The sequence below is a fragment of the Meleagris gallopavo genome, chromosome 2 (genome assembly GCF_905368555.1).
Source record: "Meleagris gallopavo chromosome 2, MGAL_WU_HG_1.1, whole genome shotgun sequence".
Taxonomy (NCBI): domain Eukaryota; kingdom Metazoa; phylum Chordata; class Aves; order Galliformes; family Phasianidae; genus Meleagris; species Meleagris gallopavo.
In genome coordinates this window covers 57,677,528-57,701,856 of record NC_139405.1, presented here as the reverse complement: position 1 = coordinate 57,701,856, position 24,329 = coordinate 57,677,528, and the positions used below count along the sequence as shown (strand labels likewise).

The 24,329-nt window shown below is 38.6% G+C and overlaps 1 protein-coding gene across 5 annotated transcripts in view; it reads left to right on the top strand.

Moving 5' to 3' along the window:
• Positions 1-17,390: 17,390 nt before the first annotated feature.
• Positions 17,391-24,329, top strand: part of LAMA2 (laminin subunit alpha 2) — a 337,231-nt gene continuing 330,292 nt past the window's right edge. For all 5 annotated transcript variants that reach the window (XM_085217335.1, XM_085217334.1, XM_085217332.1 and 2 more), the window contains exon 1: positions 17,391-17,580. In XM_085217335.1, coding sequence (XP_085073461.1) covers positions 17,469-17,580 — 112 coding nt within the window. In that variant the 5' untranslated portion in view covers positions 17,391-17,468. The remainder of the gene's footprint in view (positions 17,581-24,329) is intronic.

The following is a 24,329-nucleotide window of genomic DNA, read 5'->3' as shown; positions in this document are numbered from 1 at the left end:
TAAAGGATTGAAGGATCACAGAATTGTAGGGACTGGAAGGGACCTCCAGAGACTGCCTACATCAACATTTCTGCTAAAGCAGATTCCCTACAGTAGGTTACAAAGGAAAGTGCCCGGGCAGGTTTTGAATATCTCCAGAGAATCCACAGTCTCTCTCATCAGCTTGTTTGGGTGCCTTGTAACCTTCAACGTAAACAAGTTTTTCCTCGTGTTCATATGGAACTTCCTGTGTTCCACTTTGTGGCCATTGCCTCTAGTTCTGTTGCTGGGCAGCATCAAAAACAGCCTCATCAATTTGTCTCCTACCCATTAGATATTTATAAGCATTGATAAGTTTCTTCACCTCAGTCTTCTCCAGGTTGTACAGTACAAAGTTTCTCAGCCTTTCCTCATAAAGGAGATGTTTCAGGCCCCTCATCTCTGCTGGACTTTCTCTACAGAATTACCTGTCTCTATTGAGCTGGGGAATCCAGAACTGAACCCAGTACTCCAGATGTGTCCTCATTGTGGCAGAGCAGAGGAGGAGAAGAACATCCTTTGATCTTCTTGCCAAGTTCTTTTTAGTACTCCCCAGGATACCATTGATCTTCTTTTACACAGGGACAAATTACTGATTCATGGTGAACTTGTCCACCAGAACACCTAAGTCCTTCTCCACTCTCCAGCAGGTCAGACTCTAATCTGTACTACTGCATGCAGTTATCACTCCCTAGGTGTAGAACTCTACACTTGCTGAACCTCATAAGGTTCCTCTCTGACTAGCTCCCCATTTGTCCTCTGAATCCTGCCCATTTGTCTCAATGAATAGCAGCACAGCTTTCTGGTATGTTAGCTACTCCTTCCCACTTTGTATCTCTAGCAAACTTGCCGAGAGTGCATTCTATCCCTTCAAGTCATTTATGAAGATGTTAAACAAGACTGGAGAAAATACAGCTTCCTGGGGAACACAGCTACAGGCCTCCAACTAGACTCTGTACTCAAGTTGCGCCCAAGGGAGATTCAGGCTGGACTTTAGGAAATACTACTGAAAGAGTGGTCAAGTGCTGGAATGGGCTGTCCAGGGAGGTGGTGGAGTCACTGAAGCTGGAGGTGTTCGAGGAATGTTTAGACATTGTGTGAGGGATGTGGTATAGTGAGAACTATTGGTGATGGGTGGATGGTTGGACTGGATGATCTTGTCGGTCTTTTCCAATCTTAGTGATTCTATGATCACAACTGTCTGAGCTCTGCTAATCAGCGAGTCCACTTCACTGTTCACTTACCTATCCCACACTTCCTAATCTTACCTTTGAGGATGCTGAGGGAGACAGGGACAAACGCTTTTCTGAAGTCAAGTTACACAGCATCACTGCTCTCTCCTCATCTATCCAGCCAATCACAGATAGCTATCAGATTGATGATTTCCCCAGGGTAAATCCATGTTGACTACTCCAGATAACCTTTTCTTCCACTTGTTTGGAAATGACATCAGAATAAGTCATTCCATTGTATTTATCCTTACTTAACTTATACCAGTTTCTAGTAACAGAAATTAGCTGTGTACTTTTTTTTTCTCTGAGAAATACTAATATTTTCTGAGAAATCAGCAGTAGAGCTTTTTAGCTTTTGTGTCTTTTTTTTTTCCTGAAAGAAATTAGTGACCTTTAAACTGTTCCTATAAATTCATCTAATAATCTTTAGTCTGGTTTCATTTTAAAGCATTTTTTCTTGAATATGAGCTATCAAAACTGTGTACAGTATCTCACATGAGTTCTGTGAGAGCTTGAACAATGTTGTCAATCTTTTATAGAAAACATTTGAGACATAGAAAAGTGTATTTTACTTTTTTTCATGATTTCATCATCTTTGTGAATCATAGACATCCTGCGATTGACTATCATGTGTAAGTTTCTCATCCTTTCAGTTGTATTCTGCAAATAACACTTTTTCTGTAGACATTGTTAGTCCTAGATACATAACACTGCACTTCTATCCCATTCCTACCATCTCTTTCTTCAAGGTTGTATGGGAACTGCTGAATCTCGGCCTGAACCTCTGATTAATCACCTGAGGTGAGCAATGAGTCAGCCATGGAAGCACAGGTGAAGGCAATTGACCTGTGCTGCAAGAAGGGGTAGAGCCTGGCTCCACCTCTCCTAGATACATTTAAGAGCTGACTGCCAGTGGGGAAGGATCTCTCCTGAAGATACGCTCCACTGGAGTCTACTACACGAGCTCAGGATAGGGTGAGTGTCCTTCTTTCCTGCTCTACCATAATAATTATTATCAGCCAAACTCCTGGATATACCATATCATCTGTTTAATCATTGATTGTACCACTATATCATCTGTTTATTCATTGTTTGTACAATTGGTGAGCCAGGCCAAACATATTAAGGCCTATGAACTTATGAAAATCCAATTTGCTCAAGTTCTCCCTGACCTGGTCCTCTTTCGTACAAGGTACATCTTCCTTCATCCAGCCTTTCATCCTGCACTCTGAGACCTGGGATTCCCAAAGGCTAGTCTTCCTGGTAAAGACTAAGGGAAAGAAGGCATTCAGTATCTCAGCCTTTTCAGTGTCCTGGGTAACAAGGTTTCTTGTTTCCTTCAGGAGAGGGCTCACGCTTCTAGTTTTTCTTCTGTCACTGCAGTACTTGTAGAAGCCCTTTTAGTTGCCCTTGATGTTTCTGGCCTGATTCAATTCTGAGCTTTCTTTTTCATAACTTGATCCCTGGCTGCTTAAACAGTGTCTTTGCATTCCTCCCAGGTTACCTATTGTTGCTTCCATCTTTTTTTGTGTGTTTAAGTTTGGCTGAGAACACCTTATTGGTCCATGCAGGCCTCCTGGCACATTTGCCTGACTTCCTCTTCGTTGAGATGAGCTGCTTCTCAGCTTATTTTATCAAGAATTCCAACTGCGATTATCATAGTCATAGTGGGACTGGAATTATGTGTTAATATGTTTTTCACAAAGTATTTTCTGACAGAAATAGACTAAGCTGGAAGAGTAACACTACATACTGAGATCAGCTCAGGAATGAAGAGAGAGAAATTAAGAACTAATATGTATCTGCTCCTCTATTAGGAAAACATTTAAATAACCCTCACTTTTCCCAATCAGAAATTGTTAGCTGCAGCCAAGAGGAAAACGGGTTGAAAAGAATCATAGGATACATAGAGACAATGTTCCATGTAAACAAAAGAATTGGGGGGAAAAAAGTCCTGTTTATATAGCCAGGACATAACATTCTTTTGTCTGTCAGATAAACTCAATTTCTCAGATTTTTGATAAGATTTCTCATTATTAATTTGTAATAAAAGGAAGGTAGGTTTCTTTGGTATCTGCAGAAAATCTATAATGAAATGTTAAAGTAAATTGTGATTTACTTAGTACAGGCACAGCAGAGTATAAGTATCCTTATTATCTGCATCATAGTTTATCACAGTAAGCTATTGAAAGGAGTAAATCATAAATGCTGAAAATACAATGTGACTAACTCAACTCTCTTTTCATAGACAGGAGCCAGGAAAATATTTGCTTCTACTAAAAATAGTTGTGTTGGTATAGGTTGTACAATGTCTATTTGCTCCAGGATCTGCTTGAGCCTTCTGAAGTGGTCTTATAAAGCAAATGTTTTTCTTCTCTCCAAAAACTTGTGTATTCTGCTCTCACTATTCACTGCTCAGCAAGTCCTGTTCACCTGTAATGTAACATAATGTAACATAATAAATAGACCTGGTTAAAGGCCTTTCTCTGAAGTGTGTTAGAGGTTAGAAATAAGGATTCTCCAGAACTCTTTCTAACTTCACACAAAATGATCCTCAGGTTCACTGTATCTTGACATAAAGGTAAAAGTTCAGCCGCTTGTTCTCATAAATCTACTGATTCAGTTACTACACTTAAATATAATTTAAATTCTATCATTGCAAGCAAAAGATCTAGAAACTTTCATTTTAGAGAAAGGCTGAATATTTTCTTTGCTTCTAAAGCAATGCAATGCTCAATCACATTAAAAAAAAATACTAGAACATTTTATTTTATTCAAAACATGGGAACAATATGGAAGTTAGTTTATATATAACAGTTTCATGAATGTTCAATCTTATTCCACTGAGATTTTCTTATTTCACAAACAAGATTATTTTCTTTTTGTCCTGAAGAAATGTGTATGAGTTGCTTCTATGCAGGCTAAATATAGGCCTTCTTGTCTGACCTAGCGTAGATGCACTTCAGTGTTGATTATTGCTTAAAATATTGAGCTGCAAGCATAGCCTGGGTTTGTAGAGACCTACCATTGTCCATCATAAAAAGATGAATCCCCTGTTTAGAAATAGAGGATATTTCCAATGTTTCCCAGTCTTTGGTGAAGATGTCTTCTGCCTTGGAAACCTGTGTTTCTTCAGTTTGCTACTTTCTCCTAATCAAGTAGATGATTAGGAAATTATTTCCTTCACTCCAGTCATTACATGTTTATCTCTTGGCACGCTGTTTAAGAAATTGTCAGGCTACTGAAAAGCGCTCAAAAGAAATTGTAGATGGCCAAGGAACTGAGTTTCTCAGGTCATACTGTGCCTTGAGTCACCAGAATTAATTCACTACAAAAGACAGGTTGTCACTTGATAGCCAGGAGCCTTCTTTACAGTGTTATGTCTTTGCCAATGCTTGCTAAGACAAATACCATCAGCCTGAAGCTGGGATTTCAAGCAGGCATAAGTGGACCCCCAAAAGACAGTGCAATATCAGTGCTACATCTTGTGTTACTGTTTCTTCTTCCAAATTACATGACTAGAGTGATCTGGAAAAGAACGTGTACTTCTCAGGATTCCAACACTAGCAAATAATCTGTGCTTCTGAAGTGTTGTAAAAGTGCCTCGAGAGAAACCAGACATAACTTGCTCTTCAGGCACTGATACCTCAAAGCACGTCTCTCTGTCCCATGTCCTTGTAAACTCTGCAACAGGGACAAAAGTCTTCCAGGAGTTTCTGCTGACTGATGGAAACGTGTACACATTCTAGCAGTTTGTTAGCATGGAATTATAGATGTTAGGGAATATGATAAAAAGAGCAAGGTAATATGTCTAGGCTTCTGGTTCAGAATAGCAGCAAGGTCTCCAGGGAAGATTGGGAAATGCGTGGGAAGCATCCCACAAAGAGTTTTTTGAACTTGCTGCATGTCTACGCAGCCATTCACTATGTCTTATGTTAGATGCTGAATAAAATTAATCTTTTTCTTCAACTTTTACAGGACCTGGTCTTCTCTGAGCATATACAACAGTAGGATGATACATATAGTTGTGATAAGGACTTGGAAGTGGTTGGGCTTTGACACAAATCATTCTCAAGTGCAGAAAATCCAACTAGAATATGGGTAAGTGAAACTTATGTTCCACTGTGCTGAGGAATATATTTTACAAGTGAGGTACAGCAGAAAGTTATCGACTAGGGTACAAATATTATTTCCTTAATCTAGCCACACTAGTTAATATGCTGCCTGTTACAATGAGAAGAAAGAAAGACATCAGTGGCTTCAGGACAGGAGAAGAGACAGAAAAGATGGAGAAAAGACTCCAGGGTCAAGTAAGGAAAGTGGAAGAAGTATAAGTGCAGAGGATGTTATGGATAGTATTTTCCTCAAGGAACCAAATCAGCAAGTAGCAGGTGAGCAAAGGCGTTAGAAGTGCTTAATCTTACCAGAACTATGAGAATGAGAAAGATTACTCATTTGCATTCTATAGCTCAAAGTGTTATTGGTGTTATTATAATACTTTATAAACATTTTATAACCCTCTTTGCAACAGGGTAATAAAGTATGTCATCAAATCAATATCTCTATAAGCTGTGGTGGACCATGAAACTTTGTATTTAGATTACTCCAAGAGTAATGCCGCCTCTTTCATTATGTTGGCCCACAACATCAGGAGATGTTGGCAGTATGGCAGTAGAGGGTTAATCTTCTTGCCAGTATTCCTTTACATTTTGTTGCTATGTGACAGATGGCAGCAGAGGGGCAGTCTAACAAAATGGTCTCTGACATGGAAGTGTGGATGAAGCAAAGGCATGCAATTAAATTCCTCTGTGAAGAAAAAAAAAATCCATTGACATCCATCTGCAGTTCAAGAACGATAGGAAACTTTTGGAAGGAGTCTAAGAGAAAAACACAAATATGATGAAGGACCTGGAATATCTCTCTTACGAGGAAAGGCTGAGAGACCTGAGACTGTTCAACCTGGAGAGTAGAAGACTGAGGGAAAGAAACTTAATGCTTATAAATATCTAATGGGCAGGAGACAAGTGATGAGGCCGTTCTCTTTTTTTGTGCTGCCCAGCAACAGAACAAGAGGCAATGGCCACAAGCTGGAATGCAAAAAGTTCCATATGAACATGAGGAAAAACTTTTTTTACTTTGAAGGTTACAGGGCGCCTGAACAAGCTGATGAGAGAGACTGTGAGTCTCCTCTGGAGGCATTCATAACCTGCCCAGGCACTTTCCTTTGTAACCTACTGTAGGGAATCTGCTTTAGCAGAAATGTTGGTGTAGACTATCTCCTGAGGTGCCTTTTAACCCCTAAAATTCTGTGATTCTGTAATAGCAAATAAGTACTAAATGTTAACAACAAAAGTAAGAATTGCTATGCAACTAATCTTGGTACAGAAGGGTGAAAAAGACTTGCTTGTTTGGCATTCCAAAAATCCTGGCACCACGAACATGGCTGATGTGTCTAATGCTGGTGTTATGTGACTGTGAGAGCACAGTGTATAGTGAACAGCCATCTCTTCTTTCAGTTAGTTATAGCATCCATGAATTCTTTTCCATGGATGTTAGAAGGAATGTATACCTACCTAAAGACCGGAACAGCTGGGCATGTTTCCCTACTAAACCTGATAATGTTGTCTTAGATTTCACTTTGGGGGACAGAAATAACCGAGCCTAGTGTTATCTCCTGAAGATGGACTTGGGTGTATTGAAACAAGTAGCTCACTGTTGATCACTTCAGAATTTGGAAAAGGAAATGGTACCATCAGTAAATGTTAGTGTTGGAGTTCCTCTCAGCCAGGACTGTGAAGTCATATCAAGTTGTGATATGCAGAGATCTCAGAAATTCAAAATATGAATGTGAATGAATAAGTCACCAAAATATTTGTGCTAGGACAGTTGTTGAAGTAGCTCTAGAAGAGCACTGTAAACGTTGACATAGGCTTTGTTTTTCAGTTGTTTAAGTGCAACACTAGTTACAAAATAAATCAACTTTCTGATAAAAACTGTCAGAAAGTAGCAGTAGGATGCGTCACAATGTAGGTGAGATATTAGCTCATGACAAACTGAGTTGAAAAGCATATAAAATATGAGGGAACTAATATTTCTTAAAAACATGTTTCGGGCTAAAAGGATTCTAGTACCTGGTAATTGGGGATGAAAAAAAAAAATTAAGCATCTTTTGTTCAGACCAGAACTGCAGCAATTTCCCAAGAAAACCACTATAGCTCAAGTGATAAATAGGAAATTACGTAATTCCATGCTTAATATGTTAACTAGAATTAAGAAAGGAATATTTGAAAGTTTTGAACTGGAAGGATGGAACAAGAACAATCACTTATTAAGCATATCAATTTTTTCATCCTGGGCAATGAATGAAATGACACTAGTTTGTCAAAAATAATTAAACTCCATTTGCTTTTCAGATATGAATATATATATATTTTGCCAAAGTAATCCTTGCTTGCTACTCAGATACCGAAATGTTCATATCTATATTTTCTGAATCACAGTTTTTCTTTACCCTTTATCAGGCAAGGCAAAAAATATTTAAAAAAAAAATAATAAAAAATCGCTGCTTTCATCATGCTTGTTATAACTGCCAGTGTTGCTCACATTGATCTTACTAAGAGAGATGTATCAGGTTCACATGTATCACAGGGATAAATTAAAGTGGAATTTTCTGTATTTTTGATAGTGCTAATTTCTTTGATATACTTTCATTTGTTATCAACAACTCTGGCTATTGGTTTACAAAATGTAGTAGGTCTGGTGATTTCGGGTATTATACCATTATCAGGCTTATTTTGTAATTTCTTTATATCTGTGGGTAGTTATCCACATGTATTTTTCACAGATTTTATTTCCTTCACTGGTAACAACAGTGTCAGTTAATCAAAGAAGATTTTTTGCTATCTTTTGCAAATCCCCTGTAGTTTCTGCTGTGACACTGCTGTACAGATCAAGAGTTTTAGTTTAGTACTTTAACAACCCTGCACACAAAGCCCTCCAAAAACCCTGATGTCAAACCATACTAAAGAAAACTGTGAAACTGGTTAATTGTACTGAGGCACAGTTAGTCTATGCTTAGGTCATAGGAAGATGAAAGTATTTCTCAGTTCTTGTCAAGGTTCTGAGTGCAACCTGCTCTCAGCACATGCTCTAATGTGACTTGGCCGCATAACCTCAAGTCAGACTGTGGTGACCCTTTGTGAGCTGCACAAGGAAGAAATAAGCAAGGTTGAATGATTTCCCGGTAAATCTCTGATTTCTTCTCAGTTTTTTTATTTGTGAGATTTGTGTAATTTATTTATTAATGAGATTTAGGCTGCCTGAATAGCTCTTACTGAGGGCTAAATCTAGGACAGACTACAGTAGAAGTATGCAGCAGCAGGTATTGATAGTATATGGCAAACACAATGTATTCTACAGTAATTTACTGTGGTGTTAAATACACACATTCAAAGAAAATCCCTCAAATCTCAACTATTAAAAATATGCTTTGCCAAAATTCAGGATTCCTTTCTCTTTTCCTACCTCTTGTTTATCTTACTCATCCTTATTCATTAGTCCTCCACGATAAACACTGTCTCTTGTTAAAGCTATACTTTTTACAGCCTTCAGTCTTCATGCTGGAAGACACTATTCTCAATGAGTTAAATGGGTTCATGTCCAGGTGGTCTGATTCAAGTATTTTGGTGCAGGGTTTCCATTCATTCCAGCATAACATAATGGCCAAGAGGGCACTGCAACTCAAGGACTGCTTCATCATCTCCTTCATCTTGACAATATGAGCCTTCCATTATACAGTTGTGACCTACTCCTAACTCTTGACAAGGGGACACAAGGCTTCCTGGGACAACCTTTATACTGAGATGAGCCAACTCAGGTCATTGCCTTACTGCATGCAGACTCTGAAAGCTTATGCATGCTATTATATCATTGTCAGGGAGAAGCAAGAGGGTGATGCTCTGCAAGGCAAACCTGAAGCTGAGGATAGCATCAAGGCAGAGAAGGCAGTGATCTCAGTGATGAGCATGTGAGTGAGGGGAGCAGAAAAAGCCTGGTAACAGTAGTCACATAGCCTAATAATTGCCAAATAGGTCTGTAGTGAGAAGATATGTCTGGGACTAGGACAGAAAGTCAGGTGTTTGGCCCAAGGAGATAAGCACAAGCATACCTCCAGCATGTCTCAGGCAGAGATCCAGGATAAGAGCTGGAGCTTTAGCCCTGCTCCCAACAGAATTGGGAAAGGCTCCCAGGGAGGCTTCTCACAGTTCTCCTCAAGGATTCTGCCAAATTAAATCCAGTCCTTCATTCAAGAAGCCAAATTCTCAGGATGGATGAGGATGCACGTAGTTCCAAGTGTCCAGCTGCCCTGGTAATCGAATGATTTAGCTTGTTTTGGAGTGTGAATGCATTTTGTGCTAACTCGGGAGTTAGGAATATTAACTGGACAGTGTTGTATGTGTATGAATACGCTGCAGAACAGGACATCTTAAGTATCACTTCAGTATTCTCTACCATAACTATAAGGAATCAGTAATCTTCTCTCACAAGTTTGAGTTAGCCTAATCTATGTTTTAACATATTCAGGTTTTTTTTGTTTATATTTGACCATAAGTTATATTTGACCTGTAAGTGATTTCATAAAAAAATAGATTAATCTTGACAAACTCCTGGTGAGATTTTGTTACATTTATGTATACTTTAGTTTTACTCGTGCATTGAAACGTAAAACTATGAGACAGTTGTCTAAACTACTCAGCTCCCTAAGGTTTGGAAATGCAATAAATTTTCAAGGATCTTTTCAGTTTTTTCCATTTCTGTCAGGAAAACTTTCCATGAACAGCATTACAAGAGCTCTTAATAATAGGATAGTTTTTATATTTACAAACATTAATGGATGTGATTTTCATTAAAGGCAGTGTTTAACATGCAGCAAGTGTATATAGACATGCATTGTTCTGAAAGTAATGTTTCTTATTTCCATGGATGCTAGAGCAGAATCAAAAAGCATGATAACGCTGTTTGATACAGCTACTTCTCAGTTATAAAACATTATTTTTCAGCATAGTCACCACCATTACCTATGCGTTTTTACCACCAATGTACAAGAGGAATCTTCATGCTGCACTTGTTAATATCTGCATGGTTGTCCATAATGTGGCTTGTCTTTCAATGTTGCTGTTGCCACTGCTGAAACACTCCACACACTGCCTCATTGTGTTCGCATCCACTGTTTGGTCTCCATAAATGTTCAGCAAGTGTCAAGGAATGTCAATGAGTGCCATTTTTTTCTGCACAGAGAAATTCAGTTAAGCACCTTTGCTTCATATACACTTCCTCGTCAGATGCCATTTTGTCAGACTACCCTCTCTGCTACCATCAGTTGCTCAGCAGCAAAATGAAACAGAATACTGGCAAGAAGGTTTACCCTGCGCTGCCATACCACCAACATCTGCTTCTGATATTGTAGGCCAACATAACAAAATAAGAGGCGTTACTTTTGTCACAGACCTTGTCCTTGTATATCATCAGAAAATTAAAACCATATATAGCGACTGTTAGAAGCATGTTTGTATGTATACACTTAAAATTGTCATTTAAGTGTTATATTGAATGATGTTAAAGCACAATGCTTGGTTTCAATATTCATTTCAGATGTATTTTAAGATTTTATTATCTAATATTCTAGAGACAGAAACAATTTATGTCAAATACCTCATTATCCATTTGTAAAAAGAACTGTTTTATAAAAGCTGTAATTGGATAAAAAGATATAAAATATAGGTTTTGAAACAAGTCATAAAGGGAATGGTTTGCACTACATTAATTCTAATCCACCAAGGAGACTTATTTTTTTTACATTTCAATTTATGCAAGTCTTTCTATTTTTGTACAGGATCATTAAAAGTATCATATTCTTTTAGTAACAATAAGCATGCCATTCAAATGTGATAAAAATCACAGACAGAAATGTTGATTGGATAAGATGCTCTACTAGTCAAAACTTCTGCCTGATGCAGCAGTTTTGCCAGCATAAGATAAGGTCAGCCATGGCTTTTTCCAGGTTCTTGATTTTTCCAGCTCTTGACTGTCTCCAGTTCTCTCTCTGAACTGAAAGTCTACCAGTTTTTGTGTCCAATGTCTCACCGAGTCCAGTGTCGTCTGCAAATCTGCTTTGATTAATGAATCAGATGTTATAAGACAATTTCAATCTATTGGTTATTTTCCTACCAGATGCTTTCTGCTCTTCTGAACAGCCTTACATAAAACAAACCTAGGAATGTATTTTTTTTTTTTATCTTAGCCAAGCTGTCAAGCTAAATCTTGATGAGATGTGATCTGTAAGGCATTCAGTTTCTTGCTGGTAAAGATAGAAAAAGATCAACAGTTTCATTAACATAGTTCTTTTCCATGTGCCTGTTTCTTCCTGTTTTATTGGATCTGGATATCTGGAACATGCAAATTATGCTACTATACTTTGTAAAGAGATCTGCAGAAAACAGATAGCCAGGTATAACTATAATGAACACATCTAGAGTTCATTTCATAGACTAACTTTATTTCATTAAAATCATTTTCCAGCCACAAGTAATACTGCGTAGTTATCAATAAAGATTCTATGATTATATAATTCTAAATTTAATATATATATTTTTGGGGGGAGGCTAGAGAAATATGGCCTTCAAATCTATATCAGTAACTCTTCACATCTTAACTGAAAATGATCTAATGCCAATAACATACTTACAAATCTACAATGTTTTACTATTTTATGAAGTACTGTTTGCTGTACTTTTTTTCTCTTACTAGTGTAATTTCAAAAGCAAATCAAAGAGTTTATCAAACAAATTACTGCAGATAAAAATCTTTCAGTTTAAAAAGAGAGAGAGTTAATGCCTCTATTTTTCAGGGTATAAATTGGTATTAGTCTACTGAAGTGATCCTTGCTCTTAGATTGCTGCATCAACTTACTTTTGGTGGTCTTTGAATGTGACGTCACTGTGAAGACAAATATCACCTAAGCAACCTTATAATGCTAAAAAGCCTGTAGCTGAAATGTGTAGAAGGAAGCAGAAAGGGCACTGTCTGGAATTTTTATTTGTCAGATATCGCCCATCTGTTCTCTCTACCTTCATGTTTTGCAGTAATTTTTTTTTTTTTTTTTTTTAGGATGACAAGTCAGTATAATTCTATAATTCTATAGAACTGGTTTAATCTTGTTTTATTATCTTTATTTTTATATACATATATATTTTTAATAATTCATTAGCAGCTGGCAGGAAAACAAAGCCCACAGTGATGATTCAGCCAAACAACCCTCATCTCCTTTAGATGCAAAGTTATAATTCAGGGCAAAATTAGTAGATACTAACTCTTCTTATTAATCAGTTCTAACAGTTTTTGTAGTTTCTCACATGCAACAGACCTCCCAAGTAAATGAATAATATAGACTATTTTTAAATGCATTCTAAAACTGAAAAGATTGTGTCATTTGAAATTAAGTTCTAACTTTTAAAAAATATATATATGAAATGCAAAATAGCAGCAGAGTCAGAAAAACAAATAGTTCAAAAAGGAAGTTATTAGAAGTCAAGAAATGAGCGGCTCTTACAAATACTACACAGAATCCATTATCAGGCAAGACCATGACTCTTGTCTGTTCCTTATGCCCATAACTGTGATGTATTAATAGATAAGCACTTGGCTTTGTTAAAGTTAATAAAAAATAATGGCAGTAGATGGGTTAGGTACATGAGATTCATAGTCCAACTAATTACAGGGGTGGTGAGCAAGGCAAAAATGAAGGGTTTGAAACGAGAGTACTGAAATATAACTGAGCTCCATTCTAATGCCATTTGTATCTCTTAAAATTGTAACAGCTCTGCCCTTGACTCTAGCCTCCTCCAGATGCAGTCACTACTACTGTCATCCCTCATATCCTTTCTTATCAAATTATCATATTTACATGTCCTCTGATTCCTTGGCCTGGATCTACTTTTCCTTGTTTTTTAAAGTTTGTTTTCTTTTCTTTCCCCTCTCAGTTTTACAAGATTATGTCCTGACCTGCAGTTATTTGCATCTGCTAGCATACTAGCCTGTAAACTGAAAATACTCGATGACTCCAGCAATAAAAAGTCTCAGAAGAATGCTTTCCTACCAGTGTTAGATTCCTACTTATGTCCCCTTTGATTTTGAACTTGATTGCCTGTTTTGATCTTGATTCAGCCCTGACTTTTCTTCCCCTTCCTTAATACCTGCTTTGAGTGAGCAGAACCCTGGCATTAGGATATCAATGGCTCTTCCTGATGTTAGTCCAAACCACTGATCACATCTCACCTTGACCTTAAAATGGGTTAAATCTTTTATTGTTGTGATTCACATATTTCAGCTCCTCCTAACTTTATACATTGTTCTTACTTTTATTTTCTTTGCCCTTTGATTACAGTCCTCATAGGAATGTAGGACAGAGTTGCATAGGTCATAAAATTCATTTATTCTGTCTTTTCCTGCCAAGTGTGTCATAGAACTACTTTCATAAATCTGCCAACTTATATCTTTAAATACATTTTCTCGTCTTGTTCTTCTAAGAGAAGGTTGTTTTTCCGCCTAATGATTAGAAACTATTCTCCAGCCTGATTTATATCTTGCTTACGCTTGTTTCCTTTTGTGACAATTCCATCTATTATCATCACTGATATATTTAGAACTGTCTCGCATCTTTCAGTTTTCATTTTACTAGGTTAAACAAATCGAAGTTTCCTAATATTTATATCTGAGATATAAATATACTCCATTCCCTGGAGTCTTCTGTTCTGTTTGAGTTTGAATTCATTCTTCTTGAACATGGGTGATCACAATTGCCTATGATATCCAATGTGGGATGTAATAGTACAACAGTATTAATTTTCATATCTTCATGGGAAATGTTTTATCTGATCCTAAGCTTTATGTATCCTAGGTACTAGCTTATTTCATAGATCTATCATTCTGGTGACTCAAAAATGCTTTGTGAGTCATGTTCACTCAGGAATTTCACCTGGTTAGTCTCTCTTGTTAATTTTCATAACAAGAAGTTACTCCATTCAGTATGTGCATGATACTGAATCTTGTATTATTGAGCATCAGTGCTCTCTAATTTTTTGTTACTTCAGTCATCAAGAACAAAAATTGTACACATTTATTATCCTCTGCAATATTCTCAGCAAAACTCAATAAAAAAACCTCTCATTTTTAATGCAAAGTTCATGAAGATATTAAATGATGTTCCTCCCTGGATAAGCCATTACCTGATTTGACTCACACCCTTCTTTCATCCCAACAGTTCTCATCTCATCCAGTGTTAGAGCTGAAAAGCTTCATAGCAATCTCCATTTTGCTAGTCATGGCACTAAGTACATCAAGAGTTTCTTCACCCCATTTCTATGGGTTTGACTGCTTGTGCTCAAGGCCACCCGTGAACTGTTGTGGCTATGTGTTAGGCCACAGTGACAGAGATATGCAATGGGAGATACCTTGTTGGGGCTTTGCATGGGTGATACATTGTTGGGGCTTTGCTCTTGGTCTCTGCCTGTGATCTGCTTGCTTGCTTTGCAATGACCCTGATCTACAGGGTTTGCTTCCTGGCTTGACTTCAGAACTGTCTCATTGCTGTGAATATGGTTCACTCTGGAGTGAACCAGACTGGAGATCTGAACTCTTGGCTGTTCCTAGTTATTTTCATCAGATCTGCTCTAGTTTCATTTGGGTGCTGTGGAATTGAGCCCTATTAGTGAGACCAATGCCCTGTCTGTGGTGTTATCTTCACTTTCCAATATTCTTCTTTTCAGGAGCAGGCCCTACTTGCTGCTGCTTGACTGCTGCTCAGCATTTTACAGTACAAAATTATTTCCAGTTGTTGAGTTAAGCCAGTAGGTTATCCTAACATATCTTGCCTTTCTGTGTCCTCATACAATTACACTTTGCAGCTCTGGTGTATGGTTACAGAGGTGTTAATGTTGGCTCTGAATGATGATTAGGTACCTGAGAATGACAATAGTGCAGCTGAACTGGAATAAGTTCTCACAATGCCGACTCACATTAAAGACTATGCAGGCTCAACAACAGGAAAAGCTGATTTGGAGAAAAGGTTAGGTAAATAACAAATGTTGAGTTTAATATTGGTGTAATATTGATATTTTTGGGAAGCAGAGACCCCTACAACCAATCTGCTGTTGATCTGATTAATTCATGAGTCATTGGGAGATTTTTCAGAGACCTAAAAGGAGGAAAACATACTGGAACAGACACTGAAGTAGTGCTAGATTTGTTTTCAGGAGTAACAGCAACCTTATAAGCTGCATTGACAACAGTGAAATTGACTCATCTCAGGATATGAATGAAAAGGATGACAAGATCTGAGTGACATTTGAACACAAAGCCAAAATTATAACCCACTCATCTCTGCAAGAGATGAATCCATGTCTGAGCCTACGACTTAAGATCTGATGGGACTTCTGTATAAAGCAGAAGAGGATCCTGCTTTGCAGTTTCTACACTGTCTCTGGAGTTTTATCTTAAACTCATCCCCTGTGCTTGCAGCTAATGGAACTCTGGGAAGGATTTCTCCAGCTGAGGGGTTCGCAACCTGTGCTAAGGTGGCTGGCACACAGCAGCCACCACCATGTTTGATTCAATAATCTCAGCATTGCTGCATCTGACGAATGTGCTTCTGGACTCAAATTGGTGTAGATGTAGGCAAATCCCTTCCAATAAAACCAGCACTGAATTCTCCAAATTGCAGGCGTGAGGTTGAGGTGAAGTCGTTCTAATAAGGTAAATTAGCACTTATTCCTTTCACATACGCATGCAATTCCTCACAGTCAATTTTTTTCTTTCTTCTTTCTTTCTTTCTTTTTTTTTTTTTTTTTTTTTTTTTATGTGAAGGGAATTAAAGAGGAAGAAGCAATCAGGAGAAATTAAGAACAGTTATTACTGATATGGAAACATTAGATGAACTAAATAAAGCCAGAGAGAAAATTGTGGATAGTACCACAAAAAGCAGCTCCCTTTCTGTCTCTCATATCTGACTGTATGCTTCCATTACAAAGCAAATAGTTCTTGAGATGAAAACCATCAAGATGAATCTTGAATTTGGGTTTCTCTATAAGAAATGCAGAAGGCCACTCTTGGCAAGGGAAACTGAGTATTTTCCATTTGCTTGTGTCAAATGGCTGAGCTGCATAAGAGCATCATTGTTGTTGCACTCTCCTGGGAGGGTAGGAGCTGTGGCCTCCAGACGGCCGCGGAAGCAGTGGGTGCCCTCTGATAGGCACCAGAACTGAGGCCATCTGGGGTGAAACCACAGAACTGAGCGGCTGCAGTGAAGAGAGAGAACAAATCTACTCAGCACAGAATAAAAGGCAAGGGAATAAACAGGCTGTGTTGCTGGATGCATGGCTCTGTTGTACGCAACATGCAGTGTCCCCATGAATTTGGGTTTGGTGTAACAAGAGAAATACCAGCAGAAAAGACTGTGGTTTGAGAAATGAAATAGGCAATGCATCAAATTCAAATGTGATGTTCTGGACACCAGATGTCTCCGTAAAAGTTGTTTAACGTTGACTTCAGCAAGTAAAGATGTGTTTGTGTGCATACATACTGCAGTACTTATATGAGGAAACATGCACAATTATCAAATCTCGGTGTGAAATACAAAGAACGCTCAGCTGGTAGCACTGTGCTGAAGAACTGCGGGGATGCAGGGTGGCCGTGCAGCCAGAAGCAGGACTGGGCTGCTTGGCTTTGCACCTCCTGCAGACACCGCGTACCTCAGCTGAGCTTCGCTTTTCTAGCAAATGCCATCCATTATCTCCTACTCCAATAAGCTTACACGCAGGCTCGCAGCCTTGTTGTGTACTTTCTTCCGTTCTCAAAATGACTTCCGAGAAAGCCGGTGTTTTTCTATCTTTTAGATAACCTGATGTTCCCAGGAGGCCGGGTGGGCTGTGAGAGCCGGGCACCGGCGGTCGCAGTTACGGCACGTGCCTCCCACGGCGCGCGGCCCTCGGCTGCCCCGCACTGCGCAGCTCCCCCCGAAGCTCGGCGGTCCCTTTGGCTTCGCGTCCCGTGGCGGTGGGGCGGAGAGCGGCGGGCGGGGTGGAGGGGGCAGGGGTGTGTCCTGCTCCTTGTCTGGGGCACCGGGGCCCGTTCGCGGCTCTCCGGTAGTTCATCTCGCCTGTCGGGATGGGCCGGCAGCTCGGCCGTCCGGGACCGATGGCATGGGAAAGTTTGCTGTTCCTTCTGTTCCTGGCTGCTCTCTGCAGCCGGGGCCAGCCGCCGCCGCCGCCGCAAAGAGGTACCGGGGAGGTGGGAGAGTGACGAGAGAGGGAGCCCCGCAGTGACAGCTGCCCGTGCCTCGCTCCGGGGCAGTGGGGTGGGGGGTGGCCGTGACAACGGGGAGAGGGACGGGTAGCCCCCAGTCTGGGGGATCGGCAGGCACCGCTTGCTGGGACGTGGTCGGGCCGAGAGGAGCTTATAGGAGAGCCTTAAAAACCATCTTCATTTCTCAGTGCCCCTTCTGGTGCCTGCCTTGATGTTCTTTACGTTTTTAGCCCTGCTAAAAGCACTTCAGTAAGGATAGACGATGGGTACAGTAAAATAGTCATGGGAATAGAGTCTGGCTTCGAGTAGTATGTGATGCTGTGCTGTAGGCTGAACGCTTGGCATTATGAATTTTTGGTCAGTTTAGGGTATATTGAACTTTAAAAATATGATGCACTGTTATTTGGAGGAGGGGGGAGAATGTCTCAAGCTCCTTAATACTAATCTTACTGCATGAGGATAAATGACCGTTGATGAAGTATATCTCTGTGGGTGCTAGAATAACCCAGGGAGAAAATCCCTCCCAGAATTACACTTTGGTTAGTCGATGAATTAGTGGCAAACATGGAAGACTGAAAAATACTGATTTGGCTTTTTTAATTTTTTTTCCCAAACCTCTACAGTGAAGGGATGTGATCGTCTTAAGTGAGAAAGTGGGCGTCTTGGGCTTTCATATGCTGCACTGTTGCTGCACTCTTATAACTGAGTTCTGGTGTTTCAGAGAGGAGCTCTAGCACGTCTAATTTCATGTTAATAATGTGATGATGGGACATAATCACAGATGAGTTCAAGTGCTGGCCTGCCAAATTTTAAAGACGTTTACTGTCTTCTGAATTTCTTTCTGAGATCTGTCACAGCTGCTAGGCGGTGCTAGCACAGTGTAGAACTCACTGTGTTGCCCAGGCAAAAGGCACTGAATTCCTTTGCGGTGCAAAAAGTTTGAAAAATGTGACTTCATCAAGTCCTAGAGGAGATACACGATGTACAAAAGTATTACCAGACCCTTGATTTATACCTTCAGACTTAACAACTCTTGTTTTTCCAGCTACAGTTATTTGGCAATACCCGTAATGCTGGATGGTGTTACTCTAATTGTTAGCACCAGTCAGATGTCTGTGGAGAAGATTATGTAACAGAGCTGCAATGCTTTGAAAAACAGAATTTGAGACATCACAATGAATTCCCATGTTGTTTCTTAGAACAGAACAGTTCAAGAACATTTTGCACCTCAAACATGAGAACAATCTGTAATTCTGTGGGTTGTTTTTTTTTTTTTTATTATTATTATTTCTTCCGTTTTTAAGTCAGTAGAAGATTTAGTGTGGTCAGAAACCTGGAGTTAATTTTAAGTTTTTGTTTCTGCTACATGTGTTGTTCTACTCCTTGTATGAACGCTAACTATTCATGTAGAATTTCTCATAAAGTAGTAGTATGGGAACCAGAAAGACATGCACATCCTCTAATGGTGTTTCTTAAAGATACACCTAACTTATGGCCCAGGCAAACTTACCAAAGCACTACATAATGTTACTTTGAAAAGTTAACCCTTGGTGCATGCTCTTTTCCATAAGATGTGAGAGAGACAAAGTAGCAAGAGTTTAGAAAGGAATAACCAATATTAGGGATGGGGATAAGGAACTGATATATTGTACTGTAACCTGATCTGTGGTGTCAGCTGCTGAGAGCAACAGAGATAACTCAGGAAGTGCAGGTGTTCCTTCACATCACAAAAATCCCAAGTGTAAGTTGACTCTTAACAGGTGATGTAGATTAGCTGCTCATGAAGTCAAATGGAAATGAGGGGTGAACATCACAAATATAGAATTATAACATAAAATTAGCAGAATGTCACAATGGCTGGTTGGTCAACGTTTTTTTAGTTTGTCTGTGGACATAGGTTATTAAAGTGAGTTTTCAGAATTTAATTTAAAACTGCAGTATGGTATGTTATATCTATGCCCTTTTACATTCATTCATTCTATATGCTACTAGTAGTTTTGCAGGTAAAGATATGTTGTGGTTATTTGTAACATTTTACTTTCAAATTTTTGTCCATCCTGATTCCATCTAATTTAATAATTGCTTGAGAAAGTGAAAGCAGAGTATTTAGATGAGTTTTAGGTTTAAAATGTGAGAAAGGAAAACACAGTATTTAAAATTCTGGATAAGGTGTTGGAAATAGGTAGAATTGTCCAGTCTGACTAGAGCCATAAATCTCCTTTTTGTGTACACACTTTGACTTGAATAAATCACAGCAAAAATGGGAGGGGTGGATCTTGTACAAGAATGTGTGACTTTCTCTAAGCAACAAGTAAAAACATAAGATGTATTTTAATATAAAAATCCTTAGTATTCATTTTTCATCTTACAACTTTTTTTTTCCTTTTTTTTTTTTTTTTCCCAGGAGTCTTTCTTACTAAGCTTGAAATACTAAAATCAGAATAGTGAATCTTTAACCTGTTCCATAAATTCCCTTTAAAATAATACAGCAAACAATTTTATTTTTAAATAATTTTTAAAATAATATATAATTTATAATATTTTTTATAAATATATAATTTATAATAATTTTTTAAATAATTAATTAGTTCAGGCTGGAGGAAGGTATTCACCCACACATGTTCTGATTTCTCATCCAGCTACTTGGACTGACGGTTTTTGGAGATTATCACACTTTGGAATAAAAGGCAGTAATGAATTCCCAATGTAAAGATTTTTTGTTTGTCTTTCCTGAAGTCCAGACTTGTAGGTCAGAAATGGTAATAGGACACAAAGACAGGCAAATCTAAATCAGTCTGGATACCTGATTATTTCCTGTTCTTTCCCTATTTTTATATTAGTTAATAAGCCCATACCTAGTGAATATTTTTCTTTCTGAATGAAAGCAGTGTCCATAGTACCTGAGAGCTCTTATACCACAGGCTATATTAACAATAGTACAGCCAACATCTTGCCTGCAGATGTCAAATACAGACTTAAGTTGTTTGCAAAATTTATACTGACTCCATTCATATCATCGAAATAGGAAAGAGATTTCCTTGATGCTTGCCGTAAAGTTAGTTAATAAGTGCACTCCTGCTGATGACTATGTATTATTCTCTTATACCAGCTGCTGTAGTTGCTGGCTGTCTCATAGTTTCAGCTTTAATGCAGCTTTGATATTCTTAATCCAAAAGAATAGATAAGAAAGATAATGAAGAAACTGATAATGAGTTTTGGACTGCTTCTGTACCATGGTTAAAGTAGAGATTAGACCTTACTTCTTTTTCATTTTTAGGATCTATTTTGGCTAGGAAGTGATAGGATTTCCAGACACAGTAACTTGAATTATTGTGATATTTGTCCTGAGGAATAAGGAGGGTGTCTCAGGATTGTTGAACAAAAACCAAACGATATAGCAGTTACAGCCCTCAACTTTTTGATAGGTTCAGTCTCTATTAGTTGTTCCATAGCATCGCATGGATTTGCCTTAGACTGTTCTCCCTGCCAGATTCCTCTAGCAGACATTATCTTTGAATCAGACCTTGTAATAACATTAAACTCTAAAGCAGCTGTAGAAGTATTATGCCAGGGAGCTCTTGTGAAACCTCGGGAAGAATGATGAATATTCCTACAGAGTGAATTGTCCAAATGCCATTACAACTCTTTCTTCAGTCACAACCCACATGTGTTTCTACTTCTGTCATAATGGATCTAAGATACAATAAAAAAGATTACCAAAACTAAATAAAATGTTTGTTTTTAACATTATTTTTATAACTATCAATTTTTATAGCATATGGATATATCTTGTAATTCTTCACCTATCTGATGAGTAGGGCAGTGTTTGAGGTCAGTTAGAAATAATAATTTTTCATCAGAAGAGTTTAGAGAACAGTTTTAAATGTAATGTATTTTTTCATGCTGCTATAGGAAAGTGGAGCAAAGTTGTGGGTAGGCAGTGAAAGGTGCAAGAAAAATAACTCAGAGGCACTGGTTTTCTGCATGCTTCCAGTGAGAGTTGAATAAGGATTTATTTTGCTTTTCTACACGTATACAACCTCCTCAGATAAACCCTTAGAATTGTAGATGCAGTTTTCACTTGGACAATCTCTGTGTTCTGCTGAAAGACGCTGAACACAACTATATGATTCCTCTGTTCATTCTGGAACAACAGACTGTAAGTCTGTTCTACAGAAACATATGGATAGTTCTATTATAGGGAAATGCATCTATATTAACTTCCTTGGAGTGTATTGTGCACTGAGAATGAAGAACTCTTGTACATTTGGTATTGTACTTCCAGGCTGGGAGAAAGAATGAATTGAATGGCATTATTTATACAAATTATTGTGCTTCTAAATATTTATGATAAAATACGAGGCTGTTCTGAACATGTCTCCTATTTTGTTATGTTGGCTCATGGTGTCAGAGGTGGATGTTGGTCTCATGGTAGTAGAGGCTGAAACTTCCCACCAACATTCCATTACATGTTGTTGCCATGAGACAGATGGCAGCAGAGGGGCAGTCAGATAGAATGGTGTCTGACATGGAAGTGGGTATGAGGCAAAGGCACGTAATTGAATTCTTCCATGCAGAAAAAAATGGCACCCACTGACATTCATCAACACTTACTGCATGTCTGTGGATGTGAGCACAGTGAGGTGAGCACATCCACAGTGGATGTGAGCACAGTGAGGTGGTGGTGCAATTCAGCAGTGACAACAGTGGATTACCTTCGCTAGTACAGATTTGTACAGATTTGTACAAGCACAGCAAGCATTTGTACAAGCTCTTGTTCATCCCTGGCAAAAATGCATAGGTAATGGTGATGATCATGTGGAGAGATACTGTTCTGTAGCTAAGAATTTGCCCAGTCAAGCAGTGATATTGTACTCTTTGTGTCTGTTGTAGTTTCCATAGAGATAAATAGGACACATTATTTTCAGATTGACTTGTGTACTTAGGTTGCAGTGATAACTGTTTCATGCATTTTCTAAACCTGGCTGCAATACTAGGGAATGTGGATAGTCTGGAATTCTCTGAAACCAGAAAGTTTTATGAAACAAGGAATCCATGCTTGCTAAAGAATGCAAAGTAACGTGTTAAACATACAGAACTTTTCTATTTCTGGTGTTTTCAAATAACAAATTCAACATGTGTATGCACAAGTTCCGGAAACAGTGATTTGGGTGTGTTTCAGTTGCACATCTGGTTTAATTGTATGAATTTTGTGTGTATTTCTTATAGTGACAACAAAAAGATGATTGTAGAGTGTCAAAAGTACACTAAGAATACGTGGAGACAGGACGAGGGGAAACGGACATAAGCTGCAGCACAGGAAGTTTCGCACGAATGTGCGTAAGAACTTCTTCATGGTGAGGGTGACGGAGCACTGGAACAGGCTGCCCAGGGAGGTTGTGGAGTCTCCTTCTCTGGAGATATTCAAGTCTCGCCTGGATGCCTACCTGTGCGACCTGGTGTAGGGAACCTGCTTTGGCAGGGGGGTTGGTCTCGATGATCTCTAGAGGTCCCTTCCAACCCCTACAATTCTGTGATTCTGTGATTCTGTGAATGAATAAAAGAATCCCCATATATAAAGTGCATAGTCTCACCGGCTCTTGATACTAGTTAGTGTAAGTGGACAAAGATTTCTGTTAAACATCCCTTCTCAAAGAAGAATTGGACCTCACACAAAAAGGTATTCTTTACCATGGAAGGACATCTGCCAACTTCTGCCCATTTTGTTGAAAATTATATTTATAATATGTGCACATCTTGACTATAGTGTCTTTCTCCAGCTGGTCACAGCTTTCTATCTTAATTCCATTGTACTAAGGTTGTGTGTGGGCTTAGGGTCTGTGTAAGTTGGATCAGCTTCCCCCTGTTACTTTTGTTATGGTTATTAGTAAATATGACAAATATTTTCTAAACTCAGAGTTGCTGGGAAGCTTTTACATGCATATCCTATAATCACTGATTATGCATGCAGCTTCAGTTTCCCCCCCAGCTGCAGCTTTGACACAGAAAACAAGGTGGTCATTTGCCAGCAAAATTAAAAGTTAAACACATGTACTGGCCTTATAGCATGTTAACTAGAGGGGAAAATGCACTGAGGCTACTTGCTCCATTGGCAGGAGTTATTTAAAAGGGACTTTGAAGCTCAGTTTAATTGATGAAAACTTTTGTGGTACAGACAAAGATGAAAAAGACAATAGTAATAATCAAGAGTCACTTGGGAAAAGTAAAGTATCTTAGAAGAATAAATTGGAACTGAAGTAGTTATGACTTATTTGCTTATTCATGGAAGACATGACTTATCTTTTGGTCAGTATTATTACTCTCTTTTTTTCTTTTCTTGCTGCCCTTCTTAGATGATAGTAGCTGAAGGGATAAGTGAATACAGCTGTGTTCTAATGTATTGGTTCTTCACGTTAGTAACACACATGTGGTTGATTATATAGTACTTTGCTTCTGTTTAAAGTACTTATCTGTCCTAACATTCCTTTTTAAAACTTCAGTGGTTCAGAGGTGGTGTAACGTAAGAGCACCAGCACTTCCATGTAAGGGTTTACTGATCCCTAAGAAAGTACACGGAGGCAAGTTAGCAGATACCTCCAGATAAGCTTCAGTATAAACTTGTGCCTCTAGATAATCAGTAATCTGATTAGGGCTTGCACACTGCTGAAGTCAGAACTGTCAGCAGCAACTCAGGAGATTTATCTTGAAGTTTGCTGAGTTGCT